Raw genomic sequence first — 16517 nt, 5'->3', positions numbered from 1 at the left:
GATTGATTGTGCAATTTAACGCGCCGACGCTACACAAGCGATGAGGCGCGTCGTAGTGGAGGGCTCCTGGTTAATCTTGACGACCTGGGTCTTTGACGAGCGCCGAAATCTCGAATACACGGGCGTTTTCGCTTTCCGCCTCCAGCAAAAAAGCGGCCGTCGTGGCCGGGAATCGAACCCATGTCCTTGGAAACTCAAGATTGACGAGATAAAATCCGTCCAAGGAGTTATATAAGTTCATGCAACGCTTGGCGCACTTCAAAGGGCGCCAGTTGTTATTCTAGTTGTTATTCTGAAGCACCCCGCCCAAAACTCGAAAGGTTTTCATGCTTCGCAGCAAATTAAAAATCTCTCTCAGTTAATTCCCGGGTAGAAACGATTTATTTTTGTCCGCAGTTTCCATATTTGCTTTAGGGTTGGGCCGAAGCAAGAGGTGCGAGCTTTGGGAAACACACCAGGTTCGGGATTCATTTAAAGGGGCCCTGAAAGGCATTTTGAGCACACTAAATGAACTAGCGCAATCGCTAGATTGGGTCGCCAACGTCACCTGTGCCAAGTATTACTCTTTTACGCGCAGCGGAAAGCTCACACTTTTGTTGCAAAGTTTGTCGCTTTTTTCTCACCCTTTCCTTCGTGTTTTTGGACGCCGCCATCTTCACATGTCTACATCATCGATTCCCAGATGTTCGTCATGAGCTAGACATCCTGCTATTGGGCGGCTTTTTCACGCACTTCCGGCAAAGAGATGAGTCGTCTGCTCAGCGTCGGCTCACCGGCTGATCTGCCAGCGGAGTGCCGGAGTGCTTTGACATTTTACGACAAACGAAACAAGTGTAAACAAACGCTTAACCGTTTGTATTGAATGCAACACGGCCATAACACGACGTGGATTTTATCTTACGTGAGTACGTACCATAAAGAAAGTCCCGTGGCACTTCTTTGGTGCAATCGCAGAGAACGCCCTGAGCCGAATGCCCGGGTTTGACGCGTACATTTTATTCAACTTCAAAACAATCCAGAGATGCGTTTCGAACGAACGCAACGTCACAACATGCGTTGCAAGTCTGAACCGCGATTGACAGACGATGAGTTGCCTCCTCCTGCCCGTCGTAAATTCGGCACTCACCTCACACCCGGTTTGCGGGGACGAGCAGCAAGTCACAACTCTGGCGCGCAAGCAAGAAGGCTTTTAGCCAGGCACACTGCACATACCCCATGCGAGGTTGAGTGGTACGTCGTTCGAGAAAGATAATCCAGACCATGGGAAGCACTATCCACCCGCAGAAGTACAATGTCGCATTTCATCGCGAAACGAACGCGTCCACAACACACAGGAGGCGATGCACACACACACACACAGCTTCGGTCGCTGCATTGGCTTAGCTGCAAGCTTCGTTCGGACAGTCAGCGATGCTACGACGATACAGAGCTGCGTGAGGACGACGTGCTAACACGTATTTAAAAACACAGGGGCAAAGAACTAGGTTCATCGGAAGCAAAAAATCTTTCCTCCATTATAGTGCCTGAAATATACTGGCTAGTGTGCCGAGGGCGGGCTCCAGGCGGGAGCCCGGAGCGATGTACGCGGCCGGCTGCAGCTTGGGGCGCTGCCGTGCGGGAGTGTGCGCGTTCATCCGGCCCGAGCAGATCGCGCGGTTACCACCGAGCTGCGTAGCAGACGGCAGCGGCAGAACTTTCCATTCCCGCTTGCGACGAAAGCGAGCGAAAGTGACGGGAATTCTGTCGCGCAACCAAAATTTGTTCCGACCATTCGACAAAAACGATCGTCGCGCGACAAAGCGACGGAATTCCTGCCGCTCTCACTCGCTTTCGTCGCAAGTGCGAACGGGCCTTTATGCGCAATCTCCGCCCCACATAAAACAAGCTCTTGCTTGTCGCCTGAGCATACGGTTGATATCTAACTACGTTACACTGTGCTTGCAAGTGTATTTAAACGATGTCACTAGGTTTGAAACGTACGCGCTCGGCGTGCAGCTTTGTAAACGCAAGCGGTTTCACATACGCACGCTATTTTGCTGCTAATAGAGTTTTAGTACAGCGTTTGTGGCCTTTGCATACGCTAAACGCTAAATTTTTGCGTCCCGCTACGTGACACCGCGATGGGAGTTTTAGTAGAGCGTCTCATCAGTTTTGCGTAGCGACACACTAATGCATACGGCGCCATCTGTCAAATGTTTTCCGAAATGTCTCGCCGGCTGATCTGCTAGCGGAGTGCCGGAGTGTTTGGACATTTTACGACTATCCAAACAAGTGCAAACAAACGCTTTCCCGTGAGTGTTGAATGCAACACACGGGTGCAGCTTGTCAGAACACGGGTTCTCGCTGATCGAGTGCAGCGTTGGTTTGCTCTTCGCCTTCACGTTCATCGCCGCTGATAAAGCGATCCGATCCGGCGCGTTTTGTGCACGGGTTCTGTGTCGGTTGAAAATGTCTTTTTTCACATGCCGCCGGTAGTAGGAATTACAACCACCGCAAAATAACACCCGGCACCAGCGGGGCCACATCTGAGACCGCGCTTTTTGGATAAACAGTGCGCGGTGCACCAAAGGGAACGAGCGCACGATTCTCCCCACGCGGCTGCGAGTTCGCCGCCGATACCAACTGCACCTACGTACACCGCGAAAGGGCAAGGCCAGGCCGCACACATGCGGCCAGGTCATTCGTTCGCTTTTTCAGCCTGTGTCCATGGTGTCTACAGAGATGAAAAAGCCGAAAGAGCTGGCCCGTAGCAGACGGCAGTCTGTGGGAGAGGAATAGCGGAAGTACGTCACCGCTGAGGAGCGGAGCATCATGGGAGGGGAGGCCAACAGCGAAGAAACAGTTGAAAAGAGGAGGAAATACGGCGCGACGATAATTCGCGGTTTTTGATTTACGATTTCTCAGCTAATACTCATCGCTTTAACAAAATTCTTGCAGGAGGAGATTGCTAATACATTGCTTTATTTGGTTACATGTACATCCATGCATCGGCGGAAGGAATTTCAGGACCCCTTTAAGACAACGGGGATTCATTTTTCCAATTGACAAAAAAATAAAAAAAAAAAAGCAGAAGGTGGCCCTCCAGGTGGTGGCGTCCGTGGTGGAACAACAAAGTGCTTTAGCAGCAACACCATGACAAGCGGGCTTTTACGTTCCTGCAGAAAGGTCTGTCATTTATTATAGTAGTTGGAAACGAGATCAAGCTTCGTTTGCACGGTGAAAACAAACCCCTCCTCCTATACTTAAGCGCAAAAAATACCTCACCTATCAGTGCATCACCTTAGATTTTCCCCGTCACCCAGCCGAGGCGGCAGGGGGTCGAACCCGCGTCCTTGGGTCCAGCGGCCTTAGCCCCTGAGCCATAACTTCGGGATCAGGAAGGTCCAACTCACCGGGGTAAATCACCTATCTTGGGAGGTCGCACTCGCCTCTCGCCGAACGACCCCCAGGACTGGCGCAAGCAACTCGGCCCTGGAAAGACAGAAAGAGGGGGAAAACGCATTAACCACAAGTTCAAATCTCAGCTCAGGTGAATTTGAACTGGCTCCGTGTCTGTCTGTCTGTCTGTCTGTCTGTCTGTGACTCGATTCAGCCACCCGGCCAAAGTCAAGCACAAGCTGCGGAGTAGTTTTATATACCCACAGCCAAATACAAACATTTACGTCCGGTGGCACTGTTTATACTCCTCAACATTGCTGAACAATAACAAACCATTACCTTAATATGAGGCAGAAAATCAATACATAAGTGATATTTTCAGCGTTCCTTTATAAAACATACATTGATTCTTGATTTTTGAGGCAGCACTAGAAATACTACATCCACTGCATTCACTCTGTCGCCTGCTGTCGCCCGCGCCACTACAGCTTCTGGCGGCATTTTAAAAAATCAAGCGGCAACACTTACGAAAGGTTCCACTAGATAAGTTCCATGTTCCGCTTGGAACGCACGCGGAGTAGGTCAACATGGTTGTATAAACTTTGAAGTAATGTGCCTCAATTGAAGCGCGTCTCCCCCGTACGGCAACGCTGGCATCGAGACACCCGACTTGGAGCAGTGGAACGCGGCAAATTCAAATTGACTTCAGAAAACATCTAGAGTGTCTACCTTGGGAGGAGCGCGACGGAAGAGGAACAGCATGAGAGGTGTGCGGGAAAGTGAAGGGAGACATTTACTTGGCAAATTTCGACGAAATACCATCGTCTTTCCTCGACATTTGCAAGGAAAGGAGCAGATACATGGCCAAGTTTTTTGGTCACGCCGAGTTTTTAGTTGTTCGGTAATTCGATTGGTACGTTGATCGACTGAAACCGGACGAGAAATCCATGTCAGTGTCTCTGTAAGCGCATAAATGGTCCCTCATGCGGAAATAAGGTTCTGGCTAAATGTTCTGGAGGCGTGGCTTAACCAAGGCAATCCATTGGTTTACCGTCCCCACAGTGCACTTGAGGGATCAGTGAATGCCGCCGACAAAGCAACCGGCGAATTGCGCGCATACATTCATACATTCATCTGATGTACGCTGCGGCACTGCGCAGTGCAGAATTAACGTTATGCTTGCATTACGTCATGCCACGGCGCTGACCGAAACATTTGTGCCAAATCGTACGCTCGTCATAGTCATTCGCCGAAATTCATTCACCGAAAGTTACCGATAAGTGCAATTCAGTGAAGCTGAGCCCCCACATTGTCTTAGAATGCACATAATGATTCTAGAAAAACAGCGCTACAAACCACGACAGAAAAAAAACGAAGAAAGATGAGAGAGAAGCGCATCTTTTTCTTGAAGCAATAAATAGGCACCAACTAGCCCAACAGCATATTTTACTGAAGTGCACTATAATAGATACGACTGGTTACGGTGTCAGCTGAGTTTAAAGATGTCATGAAGACAAACTACAACTTCTGTTCAGTTCGAAATAATTTGCCTTTGGTAACTTACTAAGCTCTGATCCAGCCACAAAATACGTGTTTTCAATCAGAAAACGCAAGAAATACTAAAACACTTTAAAATTTCTCGCCACATTGACGTAATATGGGCCAGAACTATTAACATAGTCGTCAGTATGTCATAGTCTGTATGTCCAGACGCGCTGTGGCTCCAGACGCGATAGAAAGAGTGAACGGGCATATCGAAAGTGTTGCACGGTCCCTTTATTAAGCCAGTTGAGCTGCTCCCGTGAAGGTGTATTTGTATTCGCGGCCCTGTAATATACCGATAACGTCAAACCTGTTTCCACTCCTTATTGACCCTTCAAAAAGTAATAAATTCTCATTATTTATTAAGCATTATGAAGTATTTTATTGCGCAACATTCAAGAGGTTAAGCTCGTCGTGCGTGCGGCGCTAAAGGGACACTACACGCTGAACGACTTTTTGTCTCGACTAAAAGTCACACTGTTCCTGGTTCCCTCGAAGTTTGTTCAATGTCTGGCGATGCTGTGTTTGTTCGGAAACAAATAGTTAAAGCCGGCACCTCTCTCTCTCTCTCTCTCTCTCTCTCTCTCTCTCTCTCTCTCTCTCTCTCTCTCTCTCTCTCTCTCTCTCTCTCTCTCTCTCTCTCTCTCTCTCTCTCTCTCTCTCTCTCATCATCCTTTCGTGCTATCGTGGCGCAAGAGGGCGGTTCACAAAAGCGACCAGAGATCCCGCCTACCAGAAGACTAATCTTCCACCTAGGAGAATCACCACGCTGCTGCAGAGAGTGGCACGTTTGTAGTTTGTTGCACTGCATACAATCTGAAGGCGTAGGCCGACACGCCGCTACCGTTTGCCATCTGCCTGACGACTGTTACCCGAATGTTTGCTCTTTCTCGGGAACTATCACGTACCGGAAAATTTGTGGAATACTAAAGTATAATCGTTCAGGCTCTGAACGTGGAAACAAATTCAGGGAATAAAAAAAAAAAGCGCCCGAGCTTGCTTGCGGCTGAGGCAATACTCTGGAACCGGCACGCACGCAAAGGAGGGTAAACGTTTGCGATGCGCTACGCACGTTTCGAGCTATGCTCTGCACGCGAGCAATTCGACTCACGTCGGTTCGGCTGTCTAGTCGCGCAGAATGCAGCTTCGGTATCGACGCGGAGATCCGGCGAACAAACAATGGCGTCTCGGTGGTTTCCAGGCTTGGACGTTTCGTTTCCAGTTGCGAACGTTGACGGCGACGGGAGAGTCGCGTCTGCCGATGCGTAGATAACGGCGCGCCTCGGTCTATTGCAATAGATTGCCACGGTTATGCGCCGGCACAAGACGTGACACACATCCGCTCGGTCGCTCGGTGCCTCCAATGTTGACGCGCGATCAAAGCAGAGGGAACTGAGCTTTCGGTGTTTTATTCTGCAGACCCGGTATCGCGCTTCCAAATGCGAGAGCTTTTGTTTTGATTCTAAATGGTTCGCAAAAGAAAAGTAATTTCAGGGTCTGCGTAGTGTGCGGAGCAGCATTGGTGCATTCAATTTATACGGGATACTGCAATTTGATGCCGCATCCCGTAAGTTGTAAAAATACTGTCCTGCAAATCCATCCCTGGGCGTGTTTGCCCGTCCTTTTGTCAATCTGTCCGCCTAGTCGCACCAAGAATAGAAATATCTGTCTCTGTTTTGGGGTTTCTGTCTGTCCTGTCGCTGCCGGCAACCCTAAATGCCACAATTTCTTATACTCGCGTTGTGCGTTTTTTTCCCGCTTCCCAACAAGAAATGGACAGGACTTTACGTTGCATACAAACTCTTTTCGTATGTCATTTGAAGACCTGCAGCGAATGGGCTTATCCCCCTGCCTCATTTAAATTACAATTACCTCCAGGCACGCCAGTACATACTGTCGCATATAAGGCCACTCGGCTTTTCCCGAGCGCTATGGCCGATGTGTACATGGCAGCAAGTCGTAACGCCACTATAGATGCAATGTACGTGGGGCTCAGACTTAGTGCTCCAGGAACAACTATCGCTTCCACTTTGCCCTACATCCTTGGCGTACGCGTGGAGATAACGGGGGTGGGGGGGAGGTATGAAATTTCCGAAATCGCGAGTTAGCAGGGGGAGGTGAACGTGAATTTTAACTTTGGTGTAATAAAATGAACAATACGGACAAATAGTGCAGCGATATGCACCGAACTAAGTCAGCTTCGATATCTGCTTTCAACACTACAACCAGCATTTTGTCGTGCCTCTAAAAAACGAAAAGAATATCCAAAACAAGAAATGAAATAATAATTACAAATAACAAACTTTATCCTACCGTGGTAATACTCTACATGTCGGTAAGATTATTTGCTTTCATTTATTTGGTTTTATTATTTATTGCCTTTTTATGTTATTTCCCTCCATTTGTTTCAGAGCTCCGTCGCCCTCAAAATAAAATACAGCGTTCGCCATCGCCACACATGCCACTCCCGTGACAAGCATCGCCCAGCTTCGCACAGCATCGCACACTTCCATTTCACTTTGCCTTCTCGCTGTGAAATGTGACGTATTTCCAACGGTCTTTCGCAGCGTAACTTGAGGTGTATTATTGCTTGCGTCGACTAATAGGGTGAACGCGAACAGGCCATTATAAATGGGAAACAACTATGGGCTAGTCAAAATTTCGTAACCTTAACGTCTTGATCAGGAGCGGAGTCATTTAGCTCCCACTCGGGGGATGTCCGCGAATCCATGAATGCTTGCAATCGCGTTGACTACAAACAGAGCGATTTATTTCGTACGTTCTATTTCTAATGTTAGATTCTGACATTTTTTTTTTCAGCGATAAACGTGGTACGCAACCATTTCGCACGACGTAAGTGGCAGTAGAATAAGCATACAATACCGAAATTTTAATTTTCCTACGACTCAAAAATGGTCTGAACAGTAAATATGGAAGCAAATGTCGTCGACTGTAAGAGGAGTAAACACAAAGTTGGGTGCTTTGCATAGGATATTTCTCGGGCTTCTGCTTTGCTATGGAACAGATCGAAGTTGAGCGGAGGTATAGGGACGGAGATGCTTTGGAAGCAGCTGCCGATTCGCAGGAGTCTAACGCGCCTAAGGAATCTAACAAATACCTAACGCGCTAAGGGGGCGAATCCGACGTAGACCGAGGTATAAGAAATGAGCAGTTGACGTATAAGAGGTACAAGAATCTTGTTCAAAAATTAAGAATGGAAGAGGAAAGAAGCGTTTAGAGGCGCGCAAAAACAATAATAGAACAATTTATGGTTGGAGAGAAATTGAAAGCTCCAGAGGAAAATCAGAAGCACGCGAGTGGCAAAAGCGTAACGCAGGACGTATGCAGCTATTTATTTTGTTTTATTTTATCTATTTAATTAATACTGCCAGATGAATGTTTATCCACGGCAGGAGGGATACATGACAAAGACAAAAAAATGGCTGACGAAATTTGTGTGCAGCGCGAACTGCAGTCTCCTAGGTCACGGCGCATAACTGCCGCGTCTCAGGAAGTGATCGTGTGATCAGCGAATGCACGGCGGTGCGGGCCACTCCGCCGCTATCTCGCAGCGCGTCACCGACGGCGAGCATGTTGTTGTAAATCGTGTTTGAACCTCCCGCGCAAATGTCACGTGGTTCAAATGAGCCACACAACGAGGAGGACGCGAAGCACACCTACCGGTTGCCTCACTCATTTGTCAGCACTCACTCTTGAGTGCTGCAGTGCGCTCAGGCATCACTCACTCGTGGGTTCTCTCGTTGTGGTGGGGTGCTTAGAATTGCATGTTACTAAAGTATAGTTTTGTGTCAAAGCCGTGTATCGACACAAAACTAGACTTTAGTATCTACCTGCAATTCGAGGCCCCACATCGTGCAAGGAGCAAGAGCGATATGGTTACAGCAATCAAATTTCAAACTTTTACCGCTTTTCTTTGTTCCTGAGAACCATATTTGAGTGGAATTCCACGCCGCGTGGCGTCACAAATACATCGACGCAAAACACGTTCTTGTCGGCAGTTCAAGGTTATACATTAACACTCTGCAAACATGTGTGTATGTATTTTTTAAGTGCGAATGCACTTTATAAGCGACCCCAAACCATCCACCGCCGGCGGCGGCGGCGTTGGCGTCCGCAGTGCTCCTCTATATTTAAAAAAGAAACAGCATCCGGCGCCAGGTTTCGATCCGAGGACTTTGCGGCCGCAGCGCGACGCTCTACCGAATAAGCCACGGACGCCACGCTGATATCAGTGTGAGTAACGCGCCTTATATCTTTAACGCATTCAAACTACGTCGTCAGCGGCGTGCGTTGGCGACTCAGCGGCGTTATAGCGGCTTGATAACTGCGTGGTGTACACGTGATACTACAAACCCGATGGAAGAGATGGAAGAGAAGGCGGCGAGGCGGTGGGCTGCGGGGGCCGAGCGCAAGCGCCGCAAGCGGGCCGACAACCGTGCATTCGCACTTTCACATTCTCCCCCTCGGGGAGATGCGGGGGAATTTTTTTTTGTAAATCATAAATGCTTTGTTCCTATGCATACCCTCTGTAGCGTCAGACATCTCAGATTGGAAATCTCGGCCACAATACAGGAAACAGCCGTACATTTCACTTCTCCCTAGAAAGATGCACCCCGTGCATCAAACTGGGCGCTGGGAAACAAGACCCAAGGCCATCCACACATACTACGGGAGGGAACAAACCACAGCATGCACGGACGCGTCTGCCTATTCCGGCATAAGAGTCATTACAACCGTGGTTGTCCGGCACAATAAGCAGGTCAGCAGCCTAGCCCCACCCGGATACGACCCCACACAAGCGGAAGAAGCGGCCATCGCTCTCGCCATAACGCAAACTAACGCCAGGGTAATCATCACAGATTCGCAGCAAGCGTGCGGTAACTTCCCGTGAGGGCGAATTCACCGGACAACCCACCAAATCATCTGCCAGCGCCCACCAGACAGATCCATTATGGTCGTATGGGCAGCCGCTCGCTCTGCCGTCCCGGGCAACGAAACCGCCCACCTGTTGGCCCGAGAGTTCTCCCGCCGGGCCCAGGGAAGCGAGAAGGAGAGGTCAACTCCGTTGATCACGTATCGCGAGATAACACAGCACTATAAGTTGGGACGTATCACCTACCCAGCACCGCATAAACCCCAACGAAAGAGGAGGAACGGCAGCTCCGTGCACTCCAGAGGAATAATTTCCCCATCCAACTAAATCGCATACATTGCACCCCACCACATATTCCCCGCTGTGTCGCTTGCGTGAAACCCACCGGACGCTCTTTCACATGGTTGGGAGCTGCGCCCACGCCCCAATACATTCGCGAAATCCCTCCCTTTCTTCTTACGAGCTTTGGGAGAGAGCTCTGACCAGCCCAGGCTTCAATGATCAGCGTTGGATGGTGTTGAGGGCTGTTGAGGCTGGGAAAGCTCAACGGGTTTTGGGCTAAGGACTACTCCCCATTGCTTTTCGCAATAAACACGTTTACTCTCTCTCTCTCTCTCTCTCTCTCTCTCTCTCTCTCTCTCTCTCTCTCTCTCTCTCTCTCTCTCTCTAGTTTTGTGTCGCCATTAATGGGGAGAGGGGTGGCCCATCTGCGTATGCGGCGCGTTGGGTGAAAAGGTATTTAGTGGGACTTCGAATAAAAAAAAATGTTGTAAGTCCAATGACTGTCCTTGTGCCTTGTTCCTTCTTTTTGTGTAGCGGCTTTTCACTGGTTTGTTTTCGGGAAATCATGAACCAACAGGCTCAGACACCCACGTTACGCCATTAATTATGCTGTGCAGCTATTTTCGGTGTTTTAGTCGGGAGGTGTCGGCGGGAGGTGGTTACAGAAATACAGAAATACGCCTTGTACGGTAGAAGCGAAGCGTGCGCTAAGTGTCCGATAAATGGCTTCAGGAACATTTCTTGCAAGTACTAAACATGCACGTAGACTAAATATGCGCATAGCTAGGCCTGATAGAACAAAAATGGTGAACTACTGACGCTCGCTTCGTCGTTCGGGGGACTTTACAAGATTTCATCCCTCAGGAGTAAGGTGTGAACACTGGTACCAGGCTCAGCTGTGCGGATTACGAAAGAGCGGTTCGTCAAACCGTTCCTCGTTTTATGAACACAGGTATGACAATAATGCCAAAATATGCGCTCATTGGAACAGAGCAAAATGTAAACACTCATAATTACGCCCGTGGAAGCTATGCACTAGCAAAAAGCGTGGTAATTACCTTTGCACCGACATATAAAAAATTAGCGCAACGATTCGGTTAAAATGCTACGCAAGTTATGCTGAGCGAGAAAGAATGGATGGAATGTTTGTGAGGTTGTTGGAGGGCTGACCATGAAAGCACGGCTTTTCAATTAGCGCACTTAAAAGGCAGCTGTCTGAAAAGGCGGGAAGCCGAATTAAGAGGTGTACAGACCATAATAAGAGCACTGAAAAAAAAAAATTGTTCGGGCGGACGTAATACATGAGCAGGAACACAAAGCAAACCTCGCCTGAAAACGACAGACGTGTGGTAGGAACGCGAAACTCTCTCTCTCTCTCTCTCTCTCTCTCTCTCTCTCTCTCTCTCTCTCTCTCTCTCTCTCTCTATATATATATATATATATATATATATATATATATATATATATATATATATATATATATATATATATATATTTATACATATATATGTTTGTGTGTATGTGTGTGTCATAAATGTAATGCTAGAAGGCGTTGTGGGCGCCAAATAAGGAAATAAATAAAAAGAAAGAGAATTCTATGCCGCAAAGTCATAAATAATCGAAGGAAAATGCGTGGACCCCAATGAGGCTGCGCAGAAGCCAGAACTGCCCACGCGCGACGCACCGTTCTATTTTACTTTCGGACGTTCCCTAATGGAGTTACCTTGTTCCCCAGACGTTGTCTGAGGCAGCACGCAGCCCGGAACGATGGATATTGCTGTACGTATACACCGCGGGTATTACGGTGGGCCCCCACCAATGCTTGAACAAAGTAGGCGCCAAATAAGAGGCGCCAGCAAAAAGCATCGGGGATAAAAAAAGAAAAGTGAGCCACCGCCATATTCGGATTACTATACTGTGCGATTTCTTTGTCGATATATACCCCAACTGGAACCCAGAATACTTTATGTAAGGCGCCGCCGTAAACGTTGGTGTGATGTGGGCAATATGTACAAAGTGCGATTGGAAAGGCATACAGAACAAAAGCAAGTATAGCGCATCACACTCCTTGCGGCAATAAAGAAATGGGGCGCAACGCTGTCCAAGCATGCAGATCGAAACTCGGGCATTGAGCCAGCGCAGTGAAATATTCAGCTGCAGGGCGATTGGAAAAGAACAGAATAAGTTCGCTCTGGATATTATAGTCCAGATGGAGACATGCTTCGATAGAGCCTGAGTCCGTCTAGCGCTCCGAAGTAACCAGCCCGGCCTGACTGACAGCGCAAGGGATCCGCCTGTGTTACACTTTCGACAGCATAACACAATCAACCTCACTTTATTTTCTTAAAGTTGTGCAGTGAAAAAACATGTGAAAGCATAGAACGTTTGATTGAAAATGCGCACCAGCAGTGTAAACAACGGAAACATTTCATTTAAGCTTACTGGGGTCGCAGCGAGGCTTCTTACCTTTTGGAAATCCTCGCAGATAGGCTTCACCACAACGCTCCTGAACGACTAATAAGAGTGACCACATGCGCACATTGCACAAGCATGCGATTAGATTAAAAATAGAATCTGCGCTTGGACAACAGCCCACATCCACACCCTGTGCGGTTTTCCCAGAGCAGATGCTATTTTTTCTTCGGCCGCACCACTCACCAAATTTGCAGATTTCTATTCACCAAATTTGCAGATTTGCTAACGCAGATTAGTCGTTTTGGAGCACCGTGGTGTAGCCTATCTGCGGCGATTTCTTAGAGGGTAGCGCTTGAGAGCGGGATGCAAGGGATCCTCCTGCTGAACTAGTACGCTTGGGGAAGGGAAAAAATAACCTACTACACCGTACAAAACGTTTCGTCACACTGATCATTTTAACAGCGAAGCTGTATAACCAATCGTTGTTTTCTGTGTCCACGCTTAAACAAAAAACAAAAACAAATGCCGAGCGTACCGACTTAGTGAGATTGGCCAAGAATACCGCGCATACCCACAAGGGAGATTGGTCGAGGTTGGCCAAAACGTGCGTACCCACTTAGGAGGAGTTGGCCCAGATTGGCCAAAAAATAATGCAGTGTTCATCGTAATCGTGGCAACACTTTCTCGGAACGAGAAAGACACGTCATAGCGTGCGCTCTTCCAAGGTGATGCCTAATGAGGATCACTTCCAAAAGAATGAAGGGAGTCCACAATTATGGCAACAATGGTCATTGCGGCAGTGAAAAAAAATGACGCCACCTTCCCGTAGGGGAACCCTGAGAAGTATGCAAAGCAGCCATGGGGTCGATTCAAGTGCCCACTAGTTTTCAGTTCGTTGTTTTCGTTAGGTTGAGGTACGTAGCTACCGTTATATTTACAGTTTGGTTTCCGTGGTAACTACCACACTTTTCACTTACCGGAACTACGAAATGGGAAATTGCGTTGAGTCCATGGCTGTTTCGCATACTACTCCGGGTTCCCCTACGGGAAGATGGTGTAATGTTATTAGATGCGACGGGGCTATGTGCCTCCCTTGTCGTTGTTGCGCCGTCCACACCACCACTGCGCATGCTCGGCTTGCTGAACACCCGGTGGTGTCTTACCCTTTAATGGCTCCTGGAGCGACAGTGTTACCGGTGTCTTCCTGGGCCGGTCCGAGATGAGCCGAGCATGCGCAGTGGGGTTGTGGATGGTGCCACAACGATGGAGGGACATAGCCCCGACGATAATATGCTGGAGCGACAGTGTTGCCGGTGTCTTCCTTGGCCGGCACGAGACGAGCATGCTTCCCCTTAAAGGAGCCATGAAGAGAAAATGCAAGTTGGTTTTATTCGAAAGATTTCGTGTTTTATAGTGCCCCAGCGCTTGTCCGGATACAAACGGTGCTTTATTCACTGAGAAATTAAACAATTTACGTTAAAATTTTGATTTTCCCGCTCAATCGTGCGTTTTCGTGGTCCCAAGTGACATCACGGGAACCGACCGCTCTGCAGCCTAGAGTACCTTCATTCACGCATCCGCCGTACAGGGTAGAGACACGTAACGCTGGCGCCGCCATGTTCGGTTGCTCGCTCGCCGCCGAAGCAAGTCATTGTGTCAAAACCGCGCTAAAATTATCGCCGCAACGCGGTTTACTGAAGAAGTTTGAATCATATTGTCTGTTTCGCGTTGCTAGGTCTCGTGGGAAACGAAAAGAATAACGCGTTGAGCCCGTTGGCCCAATTGCGGCGGCACGGGACCGTTCAAAGGTTGTCTCCACCCTGTAGTGGTGTTGGTTTGTTCCCACGTTTTTTTACGTTCCGTAACCTAGATGGCGCCACCACACCGTGGCAAGCGTTTGGTTTGTTTTTGCCCGCATTTAAACCTGGCTTGTTTTTGTTCTGGGAGAAAATATTCGTTCCCTGAAACAGTGCTCGCTCGACAAATGGGGTCACGTAAGACACCGTTGCTTGCGTCAATCGGCCAGTGTCGTCTGAGACAACCCCAAGCCCCATAGTGCTGTGCAGCTAAACCAAAGCATGCTGTGCGCAGTACGAACAGCAGAACGCATCAGTACTTCTATGTTTACATGTGCTTTCGTAACTTCCACTGTTTGTCCCATCATTCCTATTGCTTTGTAAAGAATGTGCCCTAAATTTAAGCGCAAATCGCTCGTTCGTCTAGTTTGTAAGCTCTACCTAATTTGCGTCTGCTTCTGCCAGCCTCCGCCAATCGCAGAGCTTAGCCCATGTGACATCACAGGTTCTGTTGCGGGAAATGAGCTGGTGGGTCGCATGACCATTCCCGTTTTTCCTAATTATGTAGCTTATTTGAGCGAAGTTTACGTTAAAAGTGGTGTCAGTATGATTCTAACGAGACAATCTTTTGAATGAACCAAACTTGTGTTTTCTCTTCATGGCTCCTTTAAAGGGCTCCTGGAGCGGCAGTGTTGCCGGTGTCTTCCTGGGCCGGTGGATGGACGGACGACGGACGACGGAGCCGAGAGCAAGAGATGCTTTGCATCTAAAAGGAGCAAATCGGTTACAATCGTGCACTTAAACCGTCGTGATAGTCGTGAAGGTTGTGGACGCATAGCGACGCTCCTAGTTGATGCCCAATAATTATCACTTACAAAGAAATCAAGGAAGCTTACACTTATAGCAACAATGATGGAGTAAAGGTCGTTGCGGTAATGCGTACAGCGTCGCTACCTTCAATTCTTACGCGTTAGTGTGAGCTTCCTTCAATTTTTTTCTTTCAACGATAGTCTTTTTTAAGGCTACCTGAACGCGAAAAATTTTGGTCTGTCTGGGTTGGGGCAGGAGATTATGGCTCGGGATTCCAAGCAGGATATAGGGCAAAGTCCAGAGTTGTGGAACAGTAAAGCAAATGCGTGTCTTATTCCAGGTGGGTTTTCGAGAATCCATGTCCATTTTGCGAAAAACCTGTATAGATGTCTCCTCCCAACATCATTGTGTCGTGAAAAACATGGAGTATATCTCTAATTACTTCATCGATCATAGAACACCGGTGACAATGTAAATATATCCTCTAGATCAAGTACCCAAATCCAAGAATCCTTACGGCGGTGAGCTGGTGTAAGAACATCTGATTTAGATTTTTAAAAATTAGCAAGATTCGCACTAGTGGCGCGAAGACCGGGCAAACAGCGAAGCTAGCGGCCCCGCCTAGCTTATTCTTGGGCGTTTACACGGCGTTGTGCTTGAACACTCAGCCAAGTTTTCTGCGGGGTCAGTACTCAGTATGCTTCGAGACGCGGTCAAATTTTCTACGTGGTGTCGTCGTTAGCCCCACAAAGAGCAACGAACACTCGCTCATTAAAGTATGTACAATGTACGCGTGCCCAACGGCTTTGCGCTAAGGCTCCAGGAATAGCGGAGGGCGCAGCGGGACGCGCGTTTGCTCAAAATTTTTGAACTCGTTCGGAGGCCGCCGTTCTGCTTGTGCGGTCTGGCGCGTGGGATGGTAATTCAGAAGTTGATTAACATTAGAGATTCTCAGCCTTTTGGCTTCTTCCATTTTGGCATTAATTCTTCTCTTTGTAGCGTGTCCTTTTTCAGCTTCTATCTATTCTTTGCGCTCAACTGTTCAAAACCATGAAATACCAACTAGGCCAACCATCGATCACGTCGTTAAATCATAGTGCCCCACTCGTCGCAACAAGCGATAGGAGCGTGCCACCCCACGACGCATTTCTAAAGCCGTGATTGTACCAGTTGTATCGCGCCTCCGACAGGTGGCGACACGAGTCCCGCCCGAGCGCGGCGAGGCAAAGCTACGGTAAAGCTAGTAAAGCTGTGGTGCCTGAACGCGTGATGACGTCATCGCTCGGCGCGGTTTTTTTGCGCACGTTAGCAGGTACAGCCACCAGCTAAAACTGCATCGCTGTAAAAGGGACACTGAAGTGATTTGTAAACATTGCGTGATTACTAGCGCAAATTGTAGT

General features: G+C 48.4%; 1 protein-coding gene across 2 annotated transcripts in view; it reads right to left on the bottom strand.

The window, feature by feature from the left end:
* LOC144144483 (calcium/calmodulin-dependent protein kinase kinase 1) overlaps nucleotides 1-16517 on the bottom strand; it is a 275111-nt gene that overhangs the window by 95799 nt on the left and 162795 nt on the right. For both annotated transcript variants that reach the window (XM_077675941.1, XM_077675942.1), the window contains exon 2: nucleotides 3393-3471. In XM_077675941.1, the coding sequence (XP_077532067.1) occupies nucleotides 3393-3471 (79 nt within the window). The remainder of the gene's footprint in view (nucleotides 1-3392; nucleotides 3472-16517) is intronic.

Source organism: Haemaphysalis longicornis, unplaced genomic scaffold, assembly GCF_048455015.1.
Source record: "Haemaphysalis longicornis isolate Haplotype H1 unplaced genomic scaffold, Haemaphysalis longicornis Haplotype H1 scaffold_7, whole genome shotgun sequence".
Classification (NCBI taxonomy): domain Eukaryota; kingdom Metazoa; phylum Arthropoda; class Arachnida; order Ixodida; family Ixodidae; genus Haemaphysalis; species Haemaphysalis longicornis.
The sequence above is the reverse complement of the archived record's forward strand: the minus strand, read 5'-3'. Positions and strand labels throughout refer to the sequence as shown.